Source organism: Drosophila mojavensis, unplaced genomic scaffold, assembly GCF_018153725.1.
Source record: "Drosophila mojavensis isolate 15081-1352.22 unplaced genomic scaffold, ASM1815372v1 contig_136, whole genome shotgun sequence".
Taxonomy (NCBI): Eukaryota; Metazoa; Arthropoda; class Insecta; order Diptera; family Drosophilidae; genus Drosophila; species Drosophila mojavensis.
In genome coordinates, this window is record NW_025318667.1 from 24,910,885 (window position 1) to 24,938,610 (window position 27,726).

General features: G+C 39.7%; 3 protein-coding genes across 7 annotated transcripts; all 3 read right to left on the reverse strand.

Moving 5' to 3' along the window:
• Positions 1 to 1,751: 1,751 nt before the first annotated feature.
• Positions 1,752 to 12,368, reverse strand: LOC6584644. 3 transcript variants are annotated; one of them, XM_044008988.1, is made up of 7 exons: positions 12,299 to 12,368; positions 7,679 to 7,872; positions 6,153 to 6,236; positions 5,949 to 6,086; positions 5,741 to 5,880; positions 3,433 to 5,641; positions 1,752 to 3,370 (listed from the first exon to the last, which is right to left on the reverse strand). In XM_044008988.1, the coding sequence occupies exons 2-7, from the start codon at positions 7,847 to 7,849 to the stop codon at positions 3,233 to 3,235; spliced, it is 2,880 nt and encodes a 959-aa protein (XP_043864923.1). In that variant the 5' UTR covers positions 7,850 to 7,872; positions 12,299 to 12,368; the 3' UTR covers positions 1,752 to 3,232. The 3 variants fall into 3 exon arrangements, with proteins under 3 accessions (XP_043864923.1, XP_015016747.1, XP_002010288.1); XM_015161261.3 differs by having other exon boundaries at positions 12,046 to 12,326; XM_002010252.4 differs by having other exon boundaries at positions 11,976 to 12,326.
• A 3,594-nt stretch (positions 12,369 to 15,962) lies between these two features.
• On the reverse strand, positions 15,963 to 20,770 carry LOC6584645 (leucine-rich repeat-containing protein 20). 3 transcript variants are annotated; one of them, XM_044011053.1, is made up of 5 exons: positions 20,680 to 20,694; positions 20,123 to 20,586; positions 16,536 to 16,679; positions 16,289 to 16,456; positions 15,963 to 16,224 (listed from the first exon to the last, which is right to left on the reverse strand). In XM_044011053.1, the coding sequence occupies exons 2-5, from the start codon at positions 20,469 to 20,471 to the stop codon at positions 16,073 to 16,075; spliced, it is 813 nt and encodes a 270-aa protein (XP_043866988.1). In that variant the 5' UTR covers positions 20,472 to 20,586; positions 20,680 to 20,694; the 3' UTR covers positions 15,963 to 16,072. The 3 variants fall into 3 exon arrangements, with proteins under 3 accessions (XP_043866988.1, XP_002010289.1, XP_015016746.1); XM_002010253.4 differs by having other exon boundaries at positions 20,123 to 20,770; XM_015161260.3 differs by lacking the exons at positions 20,123 to 20,586; positions 20,680 to 20,694 and adding an exon at positions 17,492 to 17,863.
• Positions 20,771 to 23,505: 2,735 nt separating this feature from the next.
• Positions 23,506 to 27,683, reverse strand: LOC6584646 (PDZ domain-containing protein 8). The gene is made up of 8 exons (XM_002010254.4): positions 27,163 to 27,683; positions 26,858 to 27,100; positions 26,599 to 26,791; positions 25,243 to 26,524; positions 25,035 to 25,184; positions 24,380 to 24,976; positions 24,065 to 24,299; positions 23,506 to 24,003 (listed from the first exon to the last, which is right to left on the reverse strand). Exons 1-8 carry the CDS (start codon positions 27,325 to 27,327, stop codon positions 23,785 to 23,787), a joined length of 3,084 nt encoding a protein of 1,027 aa, XP_002010290.1. The 5' UTR covers positions 27,328 to 27,683; the 3' UTR covers positions 23,506 to 23,784.
• Between the last annotated feature and the right edge of the window lie 43 nt (positions 27,684 to 27,726).

Consider the following 27,726-nt stretch of genomic DNA (forward strand, 5'->3'; position numbering starts at 1 on the left):
TATCAGTCCGCTCCATTTGAATGTCGTCTGAGAATTGATTTTTATTCAACTTTATGAACGCGCTCAGCCCATATACATAGGACATAAAACTCTGTCGCTGCGAACGGCGGCAGAGCGGGAGTATGTAGCATGTATACATATATATGCAAATGGCATATACCCCAGACATATGTATGCATATATACATACATACATACATATAAGCCATGCAGTGACTCCGCTAAGCGTTAAAATGCAGACGCTGCAGTTCTTGCGGCTCAGTTGCTAGCCGATCCACACACACACACACAAGTACACGCATGCATACATATGCGGCCGATCAAATTTCATGAGCATTCATGGATGTCTATATGATTTCAAAAGTTATCACTATGCTATTTGTGTTGGTCAGATGTCAGATATTATTAAGAAATATTAAGAATAATAAAATATATTAAGAAATAACGTTATTTTCTAGATGTGCATTGTGTATTTTTAAGTGATATTATATTGAATATTACATATATATACATATATTATTGTGTATTTTTCAAAGATATTTGTGTGTTGGTTTCTTATGTATTTTTATCGCATTCAACTTTGTATACAAAAATGTTGGACTGTCAGCTCTTCGAAGGGTTCAAGCAGGGAACGAGCCGAATTACTTACTTAGCACTTTTACTTATTTTTATGTTTTGTTCCCATACTCTAGTATGCTTTCCTCTTTTCGTACATTGCTCTATGGGCTTTATGCCCTTTGTTGTTATATTCTGTTGCGTCTTATTATTGATTATTATTAAGTTCTTTTGCATTCATCAATCCAGTTTGTTATGCTCTGAAAAAAGACAATGTATTCAAATTTTGACACACTTTTCATCAATTATTGCGACAGCTAATATGAGTTAGCCGGCGCCCACAAATAGCCAGAATTAATAGATAATAAGCTCACTAGTGGGGATGCTGAAGTACCTCGTATTTTACTACCTAATTGGCAGCTTAACAAGTTGCCTTTAATAAGCATAAAAAAATAAAAACTTTTCATCAACCGCGCAAAAGTATGCCACAGAATTCGATGCTCAACAGCATATCCGAGGATCAGTGTTGCCAGTTTAGCCTATTTCTGGCTATTAAAGTGGTCTAGCCTATACAATTTCCATATAGCAGTCAGCAATTGAATGAATGGATATATTTTGTCAAATTAGGAATTGGCGGCAAGAACAAAAATAAATAAAAAAGATAATTCCTATTCATATATTTGTTTCCATTTTGTCATCTAGCCTGCTATCGCGACATTTTTCTATTTTAGCCACTTTTATCCTATGTTTATCCACAGTATCAACAGCTGGCAACACTGCTGATGGTTGCGGCATATTCTGTGATACAACCACATAATGGATGTTCCTTTAATGGATATTTCAATTAGCTGAAGTTTTTGTATCAGCTCTAGTATAAGAAATATACGATATTTTCAAGAAAAATGCTATATATAAGGTTAATCCCTATTTTTATGCATCTTTAGTATTCGAAAATTTGTCTTTTAGCTGATTTCTTTTTTAGGGACGAAACACTAGAGCTGCTTCGTATGCTTCAGCTATAATTGATCCCGGTGAAATCGTTAGACTTGTTTTATGATATATATTCATAATTTTAGCCCAGAGCTCCCTTCTTTCAATGGGTATAAAAAAATTGAGTTTGGTACCTGAACTTGGCGACTTTAATAAAAACAAATAGGCAATTTGTTAGTAGTTTTTTTTTTTATTATTTTTTATTTTTTTTTTTAATTTATTTTTTTTTTTATTGTCTTACTTTGATTACAGACATTTCTGTTAGGATAAATAGTAATCTATGTACGTTGAACAAGCAGCATTTCTTTGATTAAGTGGATAGCGATTAAAATTTTTTGATATGATAATGAAGATACTACTTATATAATTAATTCATTTTTGTTCGCACTGTTCTACGCCTGCATTAGAAAAGTCACTGCCTATATATCTATATATATATATATATATATATATATATATGGATTTTCACATAGACGACCTTAATGTATACAGTTTTGCTATAGATCTATCTGCAATCTGGTCTTAATTATGAACTGATCAATGCTATTTTGTCATTGCTTCCACTAATCAACTAATAATGATTATCTGACAAAATGAACTGCATTCATTGTTTTCTCCACAATCCATTCTGCATCTGTAGAACTGTTACAACTTCGGTTCTTCCGAAGAATAAACTATGATTTCTTTTTAATTACTGCAAATGATAAATACCCTGAAGTCATTTGAAATGGAGAATCAGGGCATAATGCATTTGTTTTCTGAAGGTATATGTACTATATTCGTGGACGGATTGGCTTATAAAATGTATTTAAAAAAAAAAGCTATTTTATAGGAATTTATAATAATATATATGTATATACATACGTACTGCATCGGACAATGCATATAATATATATACGTATTATTATCTGAAGTCCCCGAAAATAGTATGTACTGTTTGCAAGCTCATGTTGAAATAGAGTAGTCTTTTATGTTAATATTCCTTCACCCGAATAACAAATTCTATTTAGTATTTGTATCTCTAGCTATTTTTAGTAATACTATCAAAAAGTCTGTAAGCTATCCACAACACAACTGAAGTAATGTCATCTAAGTATGTATGCATATGTCTTCATTTCGATATCTCTTTGAGTTTGCTTAGCGGCAGTAGAATGGAAATAGATCCAATTTCAGTTTGGTCCAATTTCAGATATACATGTACATATATAAATATATATTTACTTAAAGGCAGCATGGGGTCTAAAGCAGCTGAAGGTATATAGAGAATATTTTGCCTATTATATATGTATATATATATAAAAAAAAAATAAAATTTGTGTTTGAATTTTACAAGAGTTCAAATTTATCAGGCAATTGTAATTGGCACTTTTGTTAGTAATATATTATATATATGTAGGTATATAGAATATATATAGATAATTGTAGATGTGGATTCACGCTGCTGCATTGTGATGATTAAGTTAGTTATTAATCGGAAAAGTTGATCGACTCGACTAATCCCAGATTCAAACTGATTATAAGCAAATCTAACTACTACTCTGATAACCCTTCCCGTTACATACTTTGCCGCTTGTGAGTTGATTTCTTAATTAAAGAAAGTATTATATATATTAATAGAATAAAATTGACTTGATTATCGAGAGACATAGATAGAGGAAGGGGGAGAGAGGGGAGGAGAAACTATGCGTCTACCATTTGCGCGTCGGCGCTGGCAGTTGTTTTTCTGATTGGAAGACGCTGCGATGCGTCTCCACGTACTCGCTTTGTGTCTGGGAGACAATGCGCTCCTCGGGCTGGCCCGCTACGTGCTGAGCTAGCGCCAATGGCTGGAAGTGATGAACGAGAAGATTTGAATAATGCAAAGCAATGGGGGAGAATCGAAACTCACCTGACGTGCTCGGTAGGCGCGAGGCGTGCCCTCGGGCGAGGAAACCTCGACGTCATCGGGTGCTGTCCAGTGCTCAGTGAACTCGCTGGCCGAGCGAGCCAGCGATGGATGGCTGATTGAGCGATGGAAGGAGCGTCGGTCTTCATCATCGTAGTACTGCATACGATAATACGAGCTGGCATCGCTCACATTGTCCAGGTTGTCCGGCTGGGGCCGGCCGAAGTCGACCGTCACCTCGGACATGGACCGGAAATCGTTGTGATCTGTCTGGTATGAGGTGCGAGAGCTACGGCGCGATCGCTGCGTATTGAAGGGGCCGGGCCCAGCCATCGGACCGCCGTGCAATGGCAGTGTCGGATCGTTGCGTATGGTACGCACGCTGGAGCCGCCGTCGCTGTCGTACTCGTATAGCGTTGGCAGCGAGCTGCGCCTGGAGCGGGTATCCCACGGCTGTGGCGGCGCCTTCTTGCCGCGCTTGGGTGCGCGCATTTCGACGTCCGTCTCGTCGTCGCTGGGTGGCGCCAGGATGCGTATGATGACGTCCCAGGTCTGCGGCTCGAACATGCGCTCGTACCGCGTGTCCTGGCGAATGCGCTCGAAGTCCTCGCGCACTACCGCCTCGGTCAACATGGTGCGCAATGAGGACTGCGTGGTAATGATCTCCTTCCACTTGGCCCTGTCATCGTAGCTGATGTTGTGAACGGAACTGGTGTCGTCGCCGATCTCGGATAGTTCGGGCTCCTCCAGAATGCGTATGAGCACGTCCCAGTTGGGCACATCCTTGTCCTGCGGCGGTACCTCAATGGGTTTCATGTTGCCAACTAGCTCGGGGCTGGTCAATTTCTGTTTGTTATCGTGGATCTGGGCCGGCGGCTCCGCCGGTGGCAGGCTTAGCTCGGTGCGCGACATCTTCGGCGTGAGTGTTAGCCCGGAGGCGCTCGAGATATCCGAGAAGTTCTCCCATTGCTGCTGCTCGCGCTCGCTTGGATATTTGCGCACCTTCACGTCGAACGTGGGATCAACCACCGGAGGCGGTGGTGGCGGTAGTGGGGCCTTCGGCTTGCTCTTGTACTCGGTGACGCGTCGCTTGTGGCTCTCAATGTCCTCGATAGTCTTCTTCTCGGTAACCGTACGCAAATAGATGTCGTCGACAGTGTGGGATGTCACGGCAGGCAGCGGTGGCGGCGTCTGCACCACTGGCTCCGCTGGCACATACTCGTCCTCGTAGTAGTGCATCGTGTCCACCGCCCGACTGGTGTCGTGGACGACCGATCGCTCGGGTGCCTCCGAGGACAGATCTGTAATCTCGCTCGGTTCCGGTCCGTCGGTGTAGTCAGACCAGGTTTCCGGACGACCGTCGACAACCTCATGGTGAGTGCGAGTATAGACGGAGAACTTGGGCTCGGCTACCATCGGAATCGGTTGTGGCTGGGGCATTTGCGGTGCCGGATGTAGCTCGGGCACGTACGTGAACTGGGACTGCATCGTCTCTACTTGGTGTGGCAGTGAGTCCATGGTCATGACACTCTCCCGGTCCTCGTAGCCCTCCATGATGGTCGACAAGTTGTTGCGATCTCCCCGAAGAGTCGCCATGCTCTCCGTGTCGGATGTGACGGGTGATGGGATGGGCGGTGGCGATTTCTTCACCCTCACCTGAACATCAAACTTGGGCGAGCCAGCCAACGGCTCCTGCACTGTAGCAGTTTGTCGCATTACCGTGGATATCACAGCGTTGGCCGCTGGCACTTCCTGAGCTGGAGCATAGTGGTCACTGTAGATACTGGACGTTTCCTGAACAAATGCCCGATTCTCGAAGCTGCCCGCAGAGCTGAACGGCAGCGATCGTGTATCAATCTCCTCGATTTCCGAATGCGACTCACTGGGGTAGTCCGAAGGTATCAGAGCGCCTTCGCTGCCCGACGAGCTATAGACGGCCTGGAGAGCCGCATGAGCACGCGGTATCTTCACGCCCTCGAATGCACTGATGTTGCCAGCGCTACTGCCGCTCAGCTTGGTGATCTCTGAGCCGCTGCCCATGCTCATCGGCAGACGTCGCACCACCGGAATGGGACGACTACGCAAGCAGTAGTAGGAGACGGCCAGACCCAACAGCAGCAGGGTCAGGAACATGATGGCGCATATGATCATCAAGATCTGAATGCCCTTCAGTGGCGGCTGAAGTACAGAGCCCGTGGCAATGGGATTTAAGCTGCAAAGAGCATCAAGATGCATGAAAAGCTTGTTGGAGATAGGAACGAATAGGAAGCGAATAGGAAGCGGGTAGACAACCATCCACTCAACCACTTACATGGGTGCTGGCAGTGCGGGTGGCAGAGAGGGCACCGGCGGCGGATAGCGACAAACGATTGTGATGATCTCATCGCCATCCATCTCCAAATTGGCATGGAAGCGGACAATTATGTTGTTGGTGAACACGCGTGTGGGATTCTGTTGAAGCCAGACGACAAGACATGACATTGATCTGCGCTCAAATCATTAGCTAGTTCTAGCCATACCTGTATTGTTCCACAGCCCTTGAGCGGTAGCTCCAGGCGATAGCTGAGTGCGCCTTTACCACTAACTCGACAAGCGCTGCTCCGATCGTAGTCAGCCTGAATGATGCCGTGGAAGGGATCATTGAATTTGAGATCAACCTGTTGCAAATGAAGACTTGATTGTTTTATTCCGACTCAGCTTTATGCATATCCTAATGCACTTACTTGCATTGAGCCGGCTGCGCAGTTCAACGCGGCTTTGGTGCGATTCAAAAATATCAAGGGGCTAATGTCATCCAGTTTGGTTACCTATAAAAAAATGGGGGAAAATATAAATAGAAGAGTCGGATCAGAAAGCGAATTCGAACTGAGGTCTGTACTCAAATTGTGGAAGCTATTAGTTCCCCTATCCCCTATAAACAGTTCCTAATGTGGCTGAGTCCTAAGGCTAGCTCTACTGTAGCTATGTAATCAATGTATAAAGCAGATACGGACTGTCGATGAGCACAACGAATATACTCGCTTTAGTAAGTGAACGAGTAACAAAAAAATATCCTAACTCTACATAAAAGTTTGTTAGCTTAGTGGGATTTGTGCTCCTGCTGTATACTCTTTACTACTACTCGAACAAGTGTAAAATTGGTTTAATGAGACTATAACTTGCCTTCCTATTAGCCGCATTTGTATACGGTCACAGTCTGGGCGTGGGAAGCTCCTCAGTCAAAGACAATTCATTGCGCTTCTATGGATTATCATATTATATAAGCTACTAGTGTGGGCTCGCGTCGCATGACAGTTGCTTCCGTTGCTCTATGGAATTGTGTTTGTCCTCGATACGACCACAATGCAGGTTCAAAGACATTCAAGTGTCTCAGCCTCAACCTAAGCAATGAGGTTATTGTTGCAAAGCAAATACTATCAGACTTCTTCACATTGTGTCGATTCGTATTGGCCCTCTTTCAAAGCAGAGCAGTGCAACTTTGCTGATCGACACTGAGTCCCAAATATTTTATTGAGCTGTTCTCTATTTATTGGGGCCAATCCAATCATTACGTATGTAGATATTGTAATCTATCTCTCACAGCTGATCAGTTCATACTCAGAATGGATTGAATATTAGCGAGTTAGACTATCCGACTTGGAAATACCCGAAGCATGCTGCTGTCTCACTTAGTAGACTAATAATATTCGTTATTCCTTTAAGCTTACGCAAAAACCAAATCATATGTAGCCGACTGTGGAATACTGCTTAACGAGATGTCAGATCTATTTTCTGATTTGCCACGCCCCCAATTTGCATATATACATTAGAGGAAACTAGTAGCCGTACACATATCCGGCATATCTTTTTTAGTTCAATTCTCAATTAAATTCTCTTCTCAGATACCCAAAAAGCAATTTCCAATCGGATCGGAAAAATCTTTATACTCTGTAATACCAGGGCCTACACAAGCATATGTTCTACAATTATGTTAAGTCTCTGGCTTCATACGGACAGACAGATGGGCATTGCACAAAGCCAATATACTCATTTCACTTTCGTGAATGAGTACAGTTATACAGTTTAATATAGCTGAATCTTGTATTGTAGTGCTTGCACTTAGATATAATTATGAGTATTGATATACAAATGTATATGAATATATGTATGTTTGTCTGACTATATATTGGGAGTATCAGGGGAGTGTTCAAACCTCGCAAATCTACACATTTGCTTGTCTGTAGTCAAGGGACAATAATGTGGCACTTACCTTGCCATCCAGGGTCGCCTCCTCGGGCAGTCCGTTTGTGGAGTAGTTGCCGCTATCGCCATGCTGCACGTAATTGGATTGGGCCAGCGCTTTGCCACCGAACAGCAGGCAGAGGATGGCGGCGTAGCTGAGCAGCCAGCTGGACCGCAGCGGCCGTGGGTCGGACTTCATTTTGCTAGAACGTGGTATAGTATCTGCGCGACGGAGGGAATAGAGAAGGCAAAGAGAACGCTTGAAATTAGCACAATGATCAGCCCGCAATGGAAACGTGTGCACACAATAAAGCCCACATAATACTAGACTAGACTGCGGCCCCGGCCCAAACCAGGCCCAGCTCTGGCCCCCAGGTGGCGATCGTGCTGAATTTGGAGTTGAGTAAGCCTGGTTGCAGCTGCAGCTGCACACGGACACCAAATCGTTGGCTATCTCCTGCCGCGGATCGTTGCAGCTGCACTCGGCGGGCATTACGATCAATTATCGTCAAGTTTGCCAAATTGGGGTTACACGAGCTCGGTCCAACTGGGGCCTGCATCTGGTTAATAGTGACTGTGATTGTGGCCCATGGCGAATCGTTGGCTAATAAATGGATATGGATCATTTGAGAGTTGCATTGTCTCTTCGTTTCGACTGGCGTTTCTATTGCGGATATTCGAACCGTTAGCTGCCAAATTGCCAATGACCCTCTGTCAACGACCTTCGGCCCAAATCAGACGAAAAGTGTACCAAAAGAAAAAAAACCCAAATCTCAAAACCAAAATCAAAACAAAGCGAAACACACACAAAAAAAAAGATCTTTAACATGGTTTCTCTTAGGCAGTCTTGAACAATAAAAAAGACATAAGAAGCAGAACGCATTTCTCATCGGCTTCTTTCAACAGAACTTTGTTGCTCTCAAGCGCTTTCTTCACAAACAAAATAAAGATTGTACTAGAAATGGCAAAAAAAAAAAAACAAAAACACAGTGTGTGTGTGCCTTTTGCACAGATTGATGATAAAGCCGAGACTCGTGTCAAGTCCTCTAGAAAGTGGCTCGAAAGAGTCATTGATCGTATTCGCTTTTAATGGCCAAGTCGGTTCAAGTGGTCTATGTATGGCTGTATTGCATAAGCCAGACCAATATATATATATATATATATATATATATATATATATGTGAGGCTCTTACATCAATATATCTTATCCACAAAAGACATATAAAACTCCTACGACACTTTTGCCATATTTGTCAGACAATCGCCTTGAGTCGACGCAGCTGCAGCTCGCAGCTCGAGAAAACCGACAACGTCGGGCAAAATGTTGGCATTTTGTGGCTCAAATTCTACTTGACTTAGCATTTGTTGGCCAAACAAGTTTCAGTCACACACACACACACACACACACAGACAGCTATAGCTGCAAATGCTTGTAGGAGAACCTTTGCAGACAGATATTATTTTAAGCTCTATGGCTCTGAAAATTCCTTGACGGTAAAAGCTAATCAATTCAAGTGCACTGCGACATGCATATATGTATGTACATATATGTGAATACATAAGCGCAAGTAGTCATGCTCTCTCTCTCTCACTCACTCACACTCACTCTCTATATACATATATGTCGTATCAAAACTGGCTTTTTCAGTTATATTTGCATTGGTTGCCTTTTGCAGATTGGAGTTAGTCATGTTGCTAATTTAATATATATTTTGAAGGTTAAAAGAACTTGTATTGACAGACTATATATACATCTACTGATATACCAGATATATACCAGACTGTCAGCCAATCAAAGATTTTCAGAAATTTAATAAAAGCTCGAAATGTGCAAAAAAATAACTAACAGTAATATTATTAGAAAACAATAGATACGATTTATAGACCCACACACACACACACGCACATCTGTAAAGAATTTCTGAGTGTGTGTTTAAGCCTTATTCAGTTATTGTACCTGCACATTGTTGTAATGGTACTCGCACAAAAAACAACAAAAAACAAACTCGTACCTATCGAGCCACATTCAACTACCTACAAACGTGCATGCATACATGTACATGCACAGATACATACATACATATATATATGTACACATGTACATACATGCACGGCATGTCGTCGCACTTATTGAAAGACTTGGCGCAACAATAAGCTCAGATGACGGCAATTTCGAGTAAAACTGGTATTTTGAGTTGCCGTAGATCGCGTCCGTCTGTCCGCGCGCGTACCTAAACCCAGCTTATGCGGCTCTGGCTCTGGCTCTGGCACTGGGCACTGGCATGGCTTAATGATTACGTGACGCGGGAGACAAAGTAGCTGCCAGCAGAGCTGATGAAAATATGTCGGGAGTAACTAGTCAATGCGAATATGGTTGACTCAAGTACGTCTGCTGCTGCTGCTGCTGCGACTGCTGCTGCTGCAATGCCAAATCAATTCATACATACATATGTGTATGTGTACAGGCTATCCCTTTGGGCTCTACACAGCACCAATACCAATATTGCTTAAGCTGCATAAAAGCCAGCGGCAGAGATGGAGGAGAGAAACAACTTCGAGTTAGCTCAGCTTTGCCAAACTGCTAACCCACGCAACACGACGCCCTGAACTTGATGTACATACACATGTATGTAGTACATTTGTATACACACATATACATACACATGTATACATATGCATACACATTGCACAAACACACACATGCGTGTGTGTTTGCGAGCTTGAATATCTGCGCTTGTTTATCTGAGTCAAAGGTATTACATTGGGATTCTGTTCAAACCAACTACAAAGTTAATACTTTAAAAAAATAAATTAAACTATTTCAAATTGATTTAAAATATACTGTTTACAAATAACTGATAAGTAGTTAGAGTGCATTAAATATTTTGTAAATAATATATATATATATCTACATTGACTTGAGTATTTATATATATATATATATATATATATATATATATATATATATATATATATATATATATATATTATAAATACAATATAAATAAGATTTAAATAACTTATTTTCAGTTTTTTTTTTTTTTTTTTTTTTTTTTTGTAAATAAAATGAAAATAATATTTTAATAATAATTTTATTTTTATTTTAATACCACTTTTACTAAGGTGCTAATAAAAAAATCAATAACGAACTGAAAATAAATTATCCAAATATTTTTTATATTTTATTAATAAAACATTGTTAAAAAAAATATTTAAAATGAATTTGCTTTTTTCTAACAATGTCAATATGTATAATATAAGGTTTTAAAATGTTATAACACATTGACTTGAGTATTTAAAAAAATAAAAATAAAATAAATAAATAAATTTTAAAAAATTAAAAAAAAAATTTAATTAATTAATTTTGTTTTCATTATTAACAAAATTATTAAGAATCTTTGATTTCATTTTAAATTTTAGTAAATGAAATATTTAAAAATACATACTCAATTCATTTTTTAATTCTATTTAAAAAAGAAAAATACACAAATATTTATTAGTAATAAAATTTTCTATAATTATTTGCAATTCATCAATTTTAAATATTTAAAATTGTTTTATATTTTATAGCAAAGTTGCTTGCAACAATTTACCGTAACTAAAATATTTGAAAATTGTATGTGAAACATGGAAAGAAAATTGCCAAAGATCAAGCCAGGTTGGAGTGAGGAAAGATGGGAGGAAATTCAATGGGAACTAAGACAATTAACTGAACATCATCACCCTAAGCATAGCAGCGAGCGTACAAATCGAGTATGTATACCTAGAGAGCAGCTCACCTGCCTAATACTAATACTCTCTCAAACGCACACTGAGACACACGCATTGCTGTATTTGTGTTTTCATGGAACTCGGAGGGAGTTTGAGAACGATTCTATGCACTGCTCGAGCGATCCACTTGGATGACATAGTGCCAGATGCATACACGCTATACTATATAGATATGTGAGTGATGTTTAACACAAAGTATGCACCCATTATATAATGCAATGCAAGAGAGCAAAAAATAAGACAAGCAATTTTCAGGTCTGATGTTTCCCATCTCATTGACACACTTTGCGAATATTTCATAAACATAAATATAAATAATAATAATTAGTTATCCAGTTGGAAAGGCATGCATGTAAGTTACTATGTGAGTTTTTGAAACACAGAAAAAAACAAAAACAAAAAAAAAAAAAAAAAGAAAACATCAACAAACACACACACACATACACATCAAAAAAAGGAAGGTGTTTGCAAAACGCGACTAAAAGCCCAATCACATGCAATGGATGTGAATGAGCACAGTTGAATACCCAAATGGATAAATATGCAATGCTCACTTTAGCCGATATGCACTGTACTCTATTGAACGTTAGCTAAACCGTAAATCGTCTATGCATATATACATACATATGCATGAACATCAAGCCGTAAACAACAGAAATTTCGCAACGGTACTGCGGGACGAGCTTCTCTTGTTTCAAATTTTGTAAAGATTTTTCTTATATGCGTCGCGATTCGATGTTTATTTATTTTTTGTTTTTGTTTCGCTGTTGTTGTTCGTTCGTTATTATAATTTAAATTTTTTCTATTTTTTTTTGTGAATTCTTTGCAAGCGGCCAATAATATTTTGTCCGGGCCCGAACGCGCTCTAGTAGATTACCTGCTTGCGACTGTTGCGTTCGTTTGCCATTTGACGGCTATGAGCGAGCGTTTGGCGCTGCTCCACACAGCGTCGGCCATTTCCGCTCCCGCTCCCGCTCCCGTTCCCGCTCCCACTCCCGCTTCAACTCAGCTTGGCTGCCACTTTTAACCATGTTGGCTTACCAACATTCGAGCTTTGCCCACGTATGTATCTGTATCTCTCTGTGCGTGCGTGTGTGTGTGTGTGTGTATCTAGTTGCTTCTCTGCTTGCTTGCGTGTGTGTGTGAGTTAATCACTACGAGTTGCGACTCTCAGACGCTCTCTGCTCAGCGACGCGGTTTTTGACTTGTTCGCCAGCTCAGCTCCCTTCTGTCCACCCCTGTCGCCCCTCTCCTACGGCTAGCACGCCTCTGGCCCCTGTTGCGCCCTTGGCCCAGCGGAGCGCGACGAATTTTTATAGCCAGAACCAGCTAAAGCTAAAGCTGGCCTTCGTCCCCCAGCATTCCCCCGCCCCATCCGCCTCTATCTAAACTGTTGCGATCAACTAGCCGCGAGTCTCTGGCCAGAGCTGAGCTCAGCTCGGTTGGTAGGGTTGGGTATCTCGGCACCAGCATCGGATTCAGTATCTGTACAAGTTTCTCTCGGCATGTTGCCAAACCTGTTATGTTCGCTATAATAATTGCGTTGGCACCGTCTCATGCACCGTCTCTGGTTGTTTCTCTGGCTCTGTTTACGTATTTCTCAGCCGTGTGCTGAGAGCTTGACTACGAAAGAGCTGCAGATCGACTTTGATTGACGGTGAGCGCCACGTTGTTAAGTTTTCCTTCTCATTGAGCACAGACAATGCGCACAGACATAGGCACAATTAATGCCGATGCTCAGCTCAGCTCTGCTCAGCTCCGCTCAGCCCAGCTCGGCTCTCAAAGAGGTTTTGTTCGCCAGTGACTCTGCGAAGTGATGACTAAAATGTGATTTAATGACAGCATTTCTCTAGCTCACAGCTCGCCAGTTCGATTCTGCTTTGAGTCATAGGCATATTTCTTAGAAAACCCACATACCCAGTTTCGCACATTGCATTCCTCGAATATCAGACGAAAACATCTTTGATCCTATAATGCAAATTCTTTGCGTATTATTTTCTACATGCTTGTACGCCTATACAGAACTACATTTTTCATAGCATTAAAGTCTTAATTCTGAAGAGTTTAATCCGATTGTGGGGAAGTAAAGTTGCTGACAAGCTGTTTTTATACTCAAGCACGCAGTGGAATGGGGTATATTGGGTTTTGTACAACCATCCGACTATATGTGATTTGATAGGCAATATCCTAAATACTGATGCTCTCTCTGTAATGGAATTTACAGATCAGTATTACGATAACATTATATATATTAGATTTAATTTATTTAATCTAAACGCTTCTTTTCGATTTAAGAGCTTTCCCAAATAAGTATTCTTCCGCTGTGTCAAAGCAGAAGACCCCATATACTCTACAGTTACTGATACTTTAAAAAATAATGTTTGAAGTGATAATTTCAGAGACTTCGATAGAGTATTATACACTCCAATGCACTCGAATGCTATGTTCTGATATATTGTATTTCTTACTTGTATTACTTATAAATATTTTGTGAATATATTAGATTTTAGCCAGAGATGTGGAACTATTTCTATGTTTCCAAATTGCGTGACAATTGAACACGAAAATTGCCACATAATTGAATAATGTTTCTATCTATAGCGATTGGGATGTAAGATTAATTTGCTATAACGAAGCACAATGAATTACGTAATATTCTTATGTATAGAATATTCATTTTTTCTGTCTATATGAATACGCAAATCTTTGAAGATCTCATTGAAGATTAATATTTAGATTCAATAAAACTATTACTATAGCTTTCCCAACCCAATTCTCCCCTTTTAGCTCCACTCCAAATGACACCATAGCGATCGACTGTTTGTGCAGTTTTAAGTCTTTCAATGTGAGATCTATAACTTGGATAGAAGTTTTATAAAGTTGCAATCATTAACACCCAGCAAGACCTATTATATTTTAGTAAGCTGGAAAATTGATTGATAGTCATAGTTTGCAGATCGGGTAGAGTAACAGTCTGGGTCTTAAATGTGAGAAAATACCTGTTTAACCAATCGGTATAAATTGAGGAAAATTTCAAAGTTCGGATGGTACTCTAACTAACTTTTTATTGGACCAGCTCTCTAGGTGCGTTGGATTTCGTATCTGATTATCATTAAAAAAAGAAAGCCTAGCGCACTTATTAATGCTACAAAACTACATATATGAAAATACTCATTTATCCCGCTTCTAATACTATTTATAATCAAAACTAAAATGTCTACTTAATGTCATATTATTTACACATATGCATGTATATATAATATTTATTACATTGCACTATGGGCGATTTTCCGTGATAGGCGGCATTAAGTCCAAAAATTGATGGTGAAATATTAAGAAAATTTTGTTATTCCTCAGTTGTTAACACTCCAATTAGATGGACAAATTGTTTGTGAATTTTGGGGGTAAATTCTTTCTTTGTGGGAACGCATTAAAGTCAGCTGATCTGTTGAAGCTTCTTGGTATACAAATTGGCACGAAAAATTTTCTTCTGCTGTAGATGGTCAAATTATTATTGTTTTCATTTAAAATTTAAAAAATCAAAAAGGAAAAAAAGCTCAAGGTATTTGTTATCTGTAGGTAACATTATAATGCATAATTGTTTGTGTGTTTTTTATTGTCCAGTGTTATTGCTGATTGTATTTTTAGCAAAAAATCTAACAACTTTAATTGTGTTCTGTGGAGTATTACTTATAAAGTGCATATGAAAACATGCACCTAATAATGGCAAGCTACTAAGCAATATGTCTAGTTTATGGTATTTGAAAAAAAAAAATGCACTTAAAGTTTCCTCTGCGTTCACCACCTACACACTTCTTGATATTTGGAACAACAACAACCACAGCCGAATAACCTTTACTATCTATATAGTGTGAGTTCTCTATCAACACAGAAAAGTACGAAAGTTTTTGCAGAGAAAAAAAAAACTGAAATTTACGTATACTTAATAAGGGGGCGAAAAAAGACTTGGCACAATTTAGGAGAAGAAAAATCCGAAATTCAAGAAAAATATTAGTAATATAATACAACAAAAAATTAGACTTTATGCCGCCAAAATCGACAAATGGCTTATAGTGCACTGATTTACTTGACATCCTATGTATATAATTAATACATTGAATATAATATTGTGCATACATACATATATGACATTGAGTCGATCTTTAATTAGTATTTTAAGCTTTCCCAACAGTAATTATATTTCGCTCTAAATACAGTCCAATATTAATTATTTACTGTTATATTTACTGGAATTGAAGATCTTATTAAGTGAGATACAAAAAATATACATTTTAATATTTCAGAACGGAAAAACACAGCTCGTCCTATTGGAAATCCATATCTTATGAGCTATAGTTGTAGGACCCATAGATTTTTGTTGTATCTTGTTTTTTTATTATATTAAGTCACTTCACCTGATCTTATAAATCCCAGTGTTAAAATACTTAAACTAAGCTAAGATATTCTGATATGATCACAGACTAGGTACTAACTGTGTTTGTGCCTATTTTCGTACAGTTCATAAATAATAGTCTAACTGATTTCGGCGAATTTCATTAAATAAACGAATTTAATAAAATGGTTAAAAACATTACAGTAAATGGGTTTTTCTATAAATAACAATGCACTTATTTCGATTCTTCCCAGTCGATCACCAATCGTCCTCAGTATCCTGTGATATCTCTAGGCGAAAGCTGGTGACAAAATCTTCCAATTTGCGACGACAATTCCTGCTCAGCGGATTATTGCGCAGATCCACCACAGTCAGGCAATCACTGCTGATGGCTTCGTCCGTGTCGATCTCTGAAAATGAGGATCGATGGGAATGCTGATTGGGCTTAACCAACTAATGGGCCTCAGTACTTACCCAAAATGGCATTATGTTGAGCATCCAAACTGGCTAGCTTCTGAAGCTTAAAGACGACTTGAGGTAATACAATAAACGAATTATGCGAGATATTTAAGTTAGTTAAAGCACTCAGATTGGCGAATTCGTCTGGCAGCTTTGACAACTGATTATATGAGAGATTGAGATCTGAAAATGGCATTAATCGAAATTCATTATAAACTCGCATTGTATGTATGTAGAGCTATATTGTAATCCGAATAATCACCTGTAATTGCGCTAAACTTCAGCGCAAACTTTGGCGTCACCTTCTTCAGCACATTGCCACTAAGGTTACAAGTTTGTAGCTCTGTATTCCGCATCAGGTGATACACTGCATCTGGTATTTGCATGAGTTCACATTCTGATAGATCTGAAAAAGAGAATTGAGGATATATCAATGTATGGGAAATACATATGTGAATACTATATATGCATAGTATATTGAATAAAAGTTAAGGCTAAGCTATAAGAGATTAGGGTATTCTCTAGTCAGACCTTCTAAACTAAACAATGGCAACTCGTTGCTTTGGGGTATTCTCCAGCCAGACCTTCTCCACTAAATCATTGACAAAGATTACAACAATGATGACTCACGATCAGGTATTCTCATAATTCCGGCATTCTTTGAGAGAATAACAAGTTAAGGTATCCCTTATTCAGTCACTATCAATGAAAATAACTACAACAACTCTCTAGTCGGGCATTCTCAATACAACTCAATGGTTTAGTGTATGCTCTAGTGAAGCATTTTCAAATGAACAATGAAGGACTAGGGTATTCACATTTAGTCAGGCATTCTTGAATAGAATAACGATGCATGAAGGAATCAGGGTATAGTCATAGTCAGTCATTATCATACATAAAAAAGAACAGCAGTGACAGCTCAATGCTTAAAAGTTAAGCTCTAGTCAAGCATCTGTTGATATTTTTATATAGCACATTTATATAATGTAGACCTATACATATGTACATATATCATTGTATCTACATATGTAAATTCATATGTGTGTATGTATGTATCTATTTTCTTACATATTTTGCCTACAAATTGAGAACTATTTATGACACATTCATACACACACGCACTTTTATACAAATACCTGAACATACGGATGTGTGACTACATATACACATTTATATTTATATTTATATTTATATTATTATATGAAGGTCAAACCTTACCTAAATGTGCACTTTCCTTTGCATTTTCGCACCGCTCAATTACTTGAACCACCAAGTGCGCCATTTCCGTACCATATGTTCCAAAGGCTTATATGCATATACATGTATGTATGTATGTTTGTATGTATGTTGCACTGCTCGCACGCTTACCACTGCCCTGCGCTATACTGCTTATGCGAATACGATTGAATAATAAATGCGGCAAGATCTTATGAAGTGAGTATTTGTGCGTATATGCGCATGTGTATATGTGTATGTGTATGCGCACGCATGTGTCGGCGGCGAGCAGCCGTTAGCTGCGCCACTAGCCGAAAGCTAATTTATCCGCAACCGAAGAAGAGCACCTAACGCCCCACACTCTTGCCAAGCACTAAAAATGTTTGATATTTCTTCATATATCAGCACAGCGCACTCCAAGAGAGTGAGGAAGACAGAGAGCGAGAGAGAGAGAGAGATTGAATGAGAGCGAGCGCATAAGATTTCAAATAACTAAAGGAAGAAACTAGCAGAAACTCAAAGAATAGCAGAAACATAATCAGACGCGCAGCAAAGCAACAAGTGCTGCCGCTTAATGAACAGAAAATAAAGCCAATTTGGCTGTTTGTTACATAAACAGCTGTGGAACAAACTGAGGGGATGTTAGATATTATTTAATATTATTGTGTATTTGTATTATTTATTACTTAAACACTATACTTTATACTTAAACACTATATTAGTGTTTATCATACAAATAATATATATTAAACCCAGAAAAAGCTGACATTTTCAAATCTAGCGAGAAAAAAGCGAGCATACCAGCACTGAGCAACGACTTTAGATTTTCGCTCTCTCTTTCTCTCACTCTCTTCTGTGCACTTTTTCTCTCGACACTTGCACTGAACTAAATAAGTTTCGCATCAAAGCAAATGATGATCCATAAATGAATGGGTCATTCCACCACGATTTTGCTGTTGCTACTGTTGCCTTATTGCCCTCCTTGCCAATGAAACTGTTGTGGTATAAATTGTTGCGCTCTTCTCTGTTTTGGTAAACAAACCAAGTGCAATCCATATGGCATATGGATTAATATTTGAGTTACCACAGCAAAGCTAAACCTAAATGTTCTCTGTGTAAAATGGTAATGTGCACATGAGCGAATTGATGTGCATGTGTATGTGTGTGTGTGTGTGTGTGTGTGTATAAATAACAATGTGTTTCTTCTAGTGCAGTCATTAAGTTTATAGCTTTGTTTTGGTTTTTAGCTACTGCAGACGCCACCTACCGGCAGTTTTGTGTAGGGTATTGAGAGTGATCATTATGATTCACACTCCTTATTGTTAATACGTTTTACCGTTATGTACTACATACATACATACATAACATTTCAATTATCTTGACTTATCAATGGAAATACGTATCTACGTATCTATAAAGTACAGAGATATTGCCAAATCAAATTGATAACACTTTATGACTGAGTAAAAATGAGTAAACACATGCATTCATATGTACATGTGTATGACCAACTTCAAGAAATAATTTGAATAATTTAAATAAATAAAAAAATAAATGTATAGATAAATATATGTATATTCATATAATATATATTTTTAAATATAAATAATAATATATATTTTTAAATATATATAAATAATATATATAGCCATATATGCATATAGACATACATATATTCATATCTATCTAAGAGCATTTAACCTTCGTCATGTCCACATTTCTTGTCGTTAATTATTATTAATTTGAACAAATAAGTAAACAACATTAAACGTCTTGGGGGGAAATAATGTAATGCGTATTATATTCATTTAATTCGACGCACTCACTGGACACTCAAGGCGAAAACCAGACCAGTATTATTGAGATATTTTACATATTGTATCTATCTACGCATCTACTATATAGTTTATCATTCTAACAAAACTCAGTGCGCAATAACTGAAATTGGCTCTTGGCCAGTTTTTGATCTGTTTTCAAAAGAAATATGTATTCATATATTTTTACAAATCAACAATAATGTGTAACAACTAGAGTTGGTCGTACATTTACATGTCGTACACTATAAATGTCGTGATTTTGATGGTAACACGCGTGACTCCTGAGGAGCTGGCGATACGTAAATGTATACGTATGTGAGATATAGATAGGATATGTAGATAGGCTCTAGTATTTGTATGTCTTGTCTGGAAGGAAAATGCTGCTTGATACTATTCAAATATTTTTTGGGATAGGTTATTTAGCCTTTCGGACAAGTTTTTGCAATATACAATATGTTGAGAGAAATTTAAAATATTGAATACAGTTAACATTATTTTACATTTCATAAAGATGAATGAGACTTTGACTTGAGATCAAATAAATACACATATAAATATTGCTCATTGAACAAGCAGAGCATTAGAAATGAATAAAATCAATTTCTCTATATCAATATCAAATTATTGCTGTAAAAAAATAAACCTTAATTTAAGAATGTCTTTCTATAGGATATGTAGACAAAAGATATCAATGAGGCCAAACAGCAAATTCGTCCTATATTTCAAAGGCATGGCAATTTCAAATCATATATAATTCCTCTTGGTACTTGGTAGCTCCAACTAATATGACCCAAAGTCGCGTGGGCATGGATCTTACCTAGCTTGTGATTTTCCTTGGCGTCCTCGCAGCGTCGCACGACTCGTATCACTCCGTGTCCGGCAATTGGCGAGAATGTGACAATGCCGCCGATTCTGGCTATGTGTGGGGGTATACGTGGGTCTGTTTCTGTGTCCAGGCCTAGCTCATTTGTGGCCGAAGAATTGGAGTCTGCCTCGACGTTGTCTCTGTTGATGGGGTTGTTCCCATTAACATTGCCGTTGCCGTTGCCATTGCCATTGCCATTGTTATTGCCATTGCCATTTGATCGATCCTCTCCATTGGTTCCATTGGTTCCGGTTCCATTGTTGTTGGAGATGTTTGTAATATCGTTGCCGAACGGGCGCATAATTCAATTTTAGAGATCCTCCCGATGCTTTTTAGTCAGCAGTGCGATTGTTTCTGAATTGGTCTATTGCCACCAGAACACAAGTGTACAAATTATCAATTCTATTTCACTTCAACTTCAATTAAAAAAAAAAAAAAGTACAGAAAAAAACACACAGCGAAACACTTTAATATTTTTTATTATTATTATTTATAGTTGTATTACGAACAATTCATTCAATTGCATTACAGAAAACAGCTTTGAATTAAATTCGCGATCACCAACTGAACGTCACTCTCTTGCGCATTGAAATATTGAAAATTCGTTTTACTTTCGGTTTTTATAGCACGGAAGAAGAAAGAAAAACTGCGCACAACAAAACAAATGGAAAATAAAATAAAATGGCAAGAAAAGCAACAAATCGGCTCGACAGCAAACATATCTATACTCTTTCCAACTGCGAAACACTGAAGAGTGCATATAAAGATAGGGAAAGCCATCGATATACGTATATAGAGTAGCATATTGTAAAATATATGCATATGTATGTGAGTGTAGGAGTGCCAGTCTCAGAGCAATACTTGTGCGACTAGTATATATATCTATATAGACGCACTATATATATATATAGTGACTGACACTAGACTTTTAGAAGCTGCTATATTTAATCTGAAGTCATCGAAATTGTGCTTGATATATGTATATAAAATTCATTTTCTATTTGATTCCTTTTCAGTTACATAAATAATGTTGTGGCATTGCAACTCGTGCGCGGTTAGGGTATTATATGGCATGCTACAAAATCTTGTCTTGTCATCGTAAGAGCAATACCCCCAGTTATAAACAGTCTTTCTCTTGGTCTGCTCGGTTCTGACAACGGAAAAGTGTAAAAGTTCAACACGATCGAGAGAAACATAGAGCTAACTAGAGAGAGAGCGAGAGAGCGAGAGCAAATGAGAGAGAGAGGAAATGAATCAATGCGAAATTGATGCGTATTCGTTCAAAATATACCCATATATATATGAATATATATTTGTATATATAGAACTTAGCTCTGACGCATAAATTGCGATGTTTGGATAACGGAACTATTGTATACATTTTCCGCACACTTGCCAATGTCATTACATATATGTATGTATGTGTATGTGTGCATGAATTTACACATATATGTATTGTATACAATATCTATGTAATTGCCTATGGATACTTTATCTTTACCAAGAACAATAAGCAGAGATTGTGGGAATACTGACAATCATATGTTGTATAAATATATTGAAAGCCTGTGGACATGTTGTAAGGGAATATCTTTATCAGATATGTATGTTTATATTGATATCAATAATCAAAAATAAAAAAAAATAAAAAAAAAAAATAGTAAAAATTAAGTACTTGAGATTGATGAATATACTAGAAAATAAAATTTGTAATTACAATTCTTAATTTGATCCGATTAAAATCACTAAATCACTATAAATATAAAATTAAATATATTTATTAAGAATACAAATCTATATAAAGGTTAACAAACAAATAATGTGTTACACACTTTATGATGAAATTAGTACACTCACTCTGTGTTAGGGTATTACCAACGAGCTTTACAGCTTTTGTGCTTTAGCATTTCTAAGCGTTTTCCTCAATAAGCTTACACGCAATATATTATTAGATGCTTATATACGATACCCACTAAAAGTGTGTATGGCTAGGTAGGGTCTACCCTGCCTGTGGCAGTGAACAAAATGCTAGCACATAGATGCGTCCTCAAATATTATCATGCCAGACATATAAAGAAGATATTAGGGATCAGAATCTCCGTATTATACCTAAAACTCTTGGTTGAAAAAGCTGTCTACGCTGTGAGCCATGATATTTACCAATATACTTTATAGGTAATAAAGATCACTTCTAAATATATTGGGGATATGTCGTAATCTATGTATATATTAGTATTACTAGCAGACGTTGGATATATTAGTTAGCTAAGTGACAGCTAGGATCGGGGCTCGAGTCTCAAGAAAAGTATTATGATATGGTAAACTTTATGTTACACTTTTCATGAGATCATGAATTGGGTGATTTCGTTTAGTCTATGCGGTGTTTTTGGCGGTGATGAAAGTCCTCATTTGATCTAAAAAATGTGTCGGAAATTTGCAACCTCAGAATGTCGTCGTAGCTTGCCTCCCAGGGGTCTAGATATAGAAACGATTCTTGTACAAACGATTCTTGTACAGTCTTCGGTACTCGGTTTCGCAAGTAGTTGCTAACTATATCCATTATAATAATTATTATAACAAGTAAGAATGATCTAGTCGAGACTGATCTACCCCTGAACCCTTCGAAGAAAGGTCAACTGCCGACCAAAATTTAAAAGTCAATGAAAGTATGTTTTTCTAAATATTTTTTTATGCCCTGAAGCCATTAAAATATATCAGGGTATAATGTGTTTGTAAAAAAGGGCGTCGAGTCGAGTTGAGCTAACGTCTATCCGGCTGTCCGTATCAACGCCTAGATCTCGGAAGATATAAGAGCTACAGACTGTATCACGTTTTTTCGAAAACACATCCTATTTCTTGTTTTTCGACAATAATGTATAAATTGATTTCGATATCCGAAATACAGCCAAATTTAACATGAGCGTATATGCAGTTGGGCGACTCTAGCTCGAAGGATGAACGAGATTTAGCTTTATTGCTGATAAAAAAAAAATGTTTAATCGACAATGCAAAAATAATGACAATTATCGATTCCTTTAAACACACTCAGTCTATGCGTGCTCTACCAAGACCTACAAACACTGTTTAAAGTTTCTAGCACTTATAGGCTTTGAGATTGACGAGTTTACAGATAGACAGACGTATATGGCTTAATTAACTTAGCTTGTCGCCCTGATCAGCGATATACTTTATTGGGTCTGCTAGGCCTTTTTCTGCTTGCTATATATTTGAACGAAACCTTTATATGCACCTTGATTTCCATTTTCAGTGGGTTTAAGATATACAAATGGAAAGAATTGAGGCAGATTTGTGGTAGTTTAAAAAAACTCATTTACTTCGATCAAAGTTGAAAATAATTATGTATAATTCAATATCTCTTATGTACTTATTGAAGTTGTATTAATTTGACAAGATTTCTAACGCACAAATACATAGTTTGCTTGTTGATTTTTGATTTTTGTTTTTGTTTTTGGTTTTATCGGAACAATTGTCTTAAGAGTAAGTTAAGTGCCGTAACACAATTAAAAAATGCCCATAGGTTCACTAACACATTTACAGTCAAATAGATAACAAATATTAATAATATGTAATTCAGGATGCTCGGATGCATCGGATTACTGCATTACCGAGCCCTGCGCATGCTGTAGGCCCGTGCACAAGTAGAGCATGATGATGCTTAAGGCCTGGACTCGTTCCTCGGACTTGACTTTCGTTGTGGCCATCGATTTCCATGGCGACTCCGACTCCAGCCTGTGTGTGGTCGCCTTTTCACCATAGCTTAGCAAAGTGTAGCCCTTCGTTTCCGCATCCAGTGCGCCCTTCAGTTTGGTGAGCTTCAATCGAAAAACGAATCGGTTATTGGGGTTGATTGAGACAAGTTGGGCTGGGACTGACCAGTTCATTTATTTTGGTAACCCTCTCGCTGGGCGGTACGTCCGCGTAGAGCAGCTTGCTCTCGCTCTTGGCCAGATTCATCAGATCCTCGTTGCGGGAGTGTCCAATGATTGGCTCTGTGATCAGCATCACTTGCTCGAAGCTCAATGCTGAACACTCCCCGGGTAGGGTCTCTAAATGCTGTGTAACTCTTGCAAAGGGATTGGGGCTACTCTCTTCTGATATCGATGGTTTCCTGAATCGCATAGGAGTCAAATTGCTTTTCAGTTAGCACTGGAGGTAGGTTATATACATGCATGCATATGGTACACTCACCGCGATGGCGTATGCTGGGGACTTGGAGGCAAACTTTTCGAATTCATTTGCGAGCTATTGCCGGAAAGGGACGAGACTATGCCGGGTATGTCTAAGTTGCTAGCTTGCCGCTTTATACCCTGTGTGAGCATGCCCGTCAAGCTGGACCGGTGGGTATCCAGATTGGCTTGCGGCATCTGCTCAGTGATATCCTCCGCTGGCAGGGAGCTTCCCGAAACGTCCACGTACTCGGGCTGGGTGATTGTAAACTCGGGCTTGTTGACCGCCATCGACAGTGTTGAGGGGGTGTTCGGTATCGATCCACCGTAGTCGACTGGCCCACACACCGTGGCGCTCTGGCACTTTGCGATGCACTTCTTGTGGCAGCACATGGTGCAGTCCTTGCACTGCATGGCATCCTTTAGCCAGATCTTCTTGCCACAGAAGTCGCACTGCGTGGCACGTTGAAAGTGCGTCCGTATAAAGTTGTGAGCCTTCGATGCTGACGTTGCACTGCCAACGCCGGACACGGAACCATCGCTGGACACGTTGGATGACCTCACTGACGCTGTTTCTGCGCTGTTCTCCTCCTGCTGCCTCTCGCTGGCCGTTGATTGGCTTTTCCGACAAAGATGAAATTTGTACACTGTTTCATAGTCAATATTAAAATATGTACCTGGCCGTCGATGTGGACTTTGATGTGTTCTTTGCGGTGTTCTCAGTGGCGGTCGCATTGGGGTTGCCATTCCAGATGAAGCCAAACAAAATGTCCCCGAAACAGAGGTTGGGATTGAAGCCAGATTGATTGGATAACGGATGGGATTTTCTATGGGTAAAGCGATATTATACTGCATGCATAGACAAGGGCGTTCTTCGATACTTACACTGGGAGAAGTGATGCCGGGTTTATGGCTATCTGCCTGAGGCATTGATTCAGACTCGTCTCACTGCACTCGACCAATATCTGACTGACCTGCAGGTTGTAGTAGCCGAGGAGAATGCTCTCGCCGGCGCACTTGCCAAACACGGACACATTCAGATAGCGACTATTGGCGTCCAGCTGAAAGTTGGACAGGTCATCCATGTGGATGAGGGGGCTGAAGGGGCAGTCGATTGTCGAGTGCTGATAGAAATAGTTGACTTCATCCAGTGGCTTGTCGCTGGCGGTGGAGCACTTGTCATCGGATTGACTGGAATGGGGCACTTTCGCCGGGATCTCCTCCAACTTGGGTTTGTCCTTCTCCTTCTGACTGTCGCCGCTCTCCCGACTGATCGTCTTCTTGATGGCCTTCGCAATGATGTTCGACTTCTTGGGCGAGTTCGTGGGCGTGGCGCTCAGGCTGGACTCGTTCGAGTTGCGGCTGAGACTGAGACTGGCCCTAGGCGCCAAATGCTTGGGCAATACTTCGGGCTCGTCGGGCTCGTGCTTCAGGCTTGCAGGAATATCGCACAGGTCATCATATTTCTCCAGGTCCTCCAATATGGCATCGTTGCGTATGATGCCCGGTATGACGCGCTCGATGCGCAGGCAGCAGACCGTCGACTGCAGGCTCTTTACCACCTTGGCGATCTGCTGGATGGTTGTCACCTGTTTGCCCTCGATGGACACGAGCGCATCGCCCGGCAGCAGATTGCTCTTGCAGGCGGGTGTGTTCGGCAATATGGACTCGATCTTGACCACCTGGCTGCTGCTCTGCTTGAACACAATGCCGATTTGCTGATTTTTCGCCTTGTGTATGACCACATCCATGGAGATGAGCACGTGTCGATGGTCCTTCTGATGCACCTCAATGAACGGCACGGGCGCCAGCGTGATCGTGCAGTAGATGCTGCTGGTGCCCGGCCAGGCCATCAGCCGGGACAGCTCCGCCACGCGCACAGTCAGCCCACCATTGGGCTGTATGTCACAGTCGGTGATCTCCTCGTCGGCCGCCCAGTGGAAGAAGGGCTTGTAGCGTAGCTTATAGTTGGGTAGGGTGTGTTTGCGTCGCACCGCCTTGCGTATCTGATTCGATATGAGGTTCGTAATATTGGACTGCATTTGTCGGCCTTGATACTTGGACTCGATGACCAGGTTTAGTTCCGGATCGCCCAGAAAGCTGAGGGACCAATGTGTGTAAGGCTTTCGAGTGAACTGCAATCGTGCCATGCCCGAAAGTTGTTTAACTGTTGACGGAAAGCAATTCAAGCATAACTTATCTTTCTATTTATATAGCGAAAGACTTTCGTGTAGGCATTACCCTTTAACATTATGGAGCCCTTCTTGCCCAGCACCATGTCCGCATCGATCGATGTCGAGAAGTTTCCAATATAGTTGATGTCCAGCAACAAGTCCAAGTTCTCAATGCGCTGCTCAGCGTCGTCCAGCTGCACATTATGCACCGAAAGGGATCTGATATTGGGAAACTGATCGCCCAGTTCCAGTTCCCTGATCTGAAATGGAAACCAAACGAATTAGGGCTTGACCCATTGTGGGACTCTCAAGTGATTGTACTGCACCGTCAGCTTGTCCAACAGCTTGCCCGTCGTTGTCTTTGTAATTAGCTCGTCCAGCTCAATGGATAGCTTCCGGTAGAACCACTTGCGGACACGGTTCGAGTTCTTGAACTCGTGGAACAGGAACTGCATAACGAAATTCAACGATATCAGCGTCGATGAGCCGTGATCGTTATTCGGATGCATCTCACAGCCACCGCCATCAGTTTGCGTTGTATTCAAGTCCCGAGCTGTCTGCTTAATATTCTAGAAGAGAATGACGGCGTTGGTATATGTCATATATTATGTGACTTGTAGAATCGGCTTACCAGCGGCAAGGTGTACTTGGCATTCATTTGCTTCTGCTCCTCGCTCTCGTCCGGCAAGTTGGAGAATTTGATGAAGAGCAAATACTGCAGAAGTATCATAATAACTCCGCCGATTAGCAGGAATATTAGGCAGAGCAGCAGCACATTCGAAATGGGTATCTCCATGTTGGGACTATTGTCAGAGCCACAACTCTTAAGGCCGACGAATTATGTTTATTTGCTTTGTTTGCTGGCTTGTTGTCAACTTGCTTGAAATCAGCTAGCAGTCCTTTCAGCTATACCTGGCTAACTGCATGTACACACAGCTGAATCAGACATCGTCGTTAATGTGTACACGGGTTGACAATGGAGTATTGCGAGTGCTAGCTAATCACTCCATCCATTGGAATGCTGAATATTATCTCTTTTATTTATTTGCCTTTTAGTTAGACTAGAATCTGATATATTCCTGTCGACGTGATGCCCACACAAGGAGGGATTGCTGCTATTTTCCTAGTGTATTACTGAATGCGCTGTTAAAAAAAATCAATATCCTCTTCAAATACTGCGCATGTCCCTTGCAGT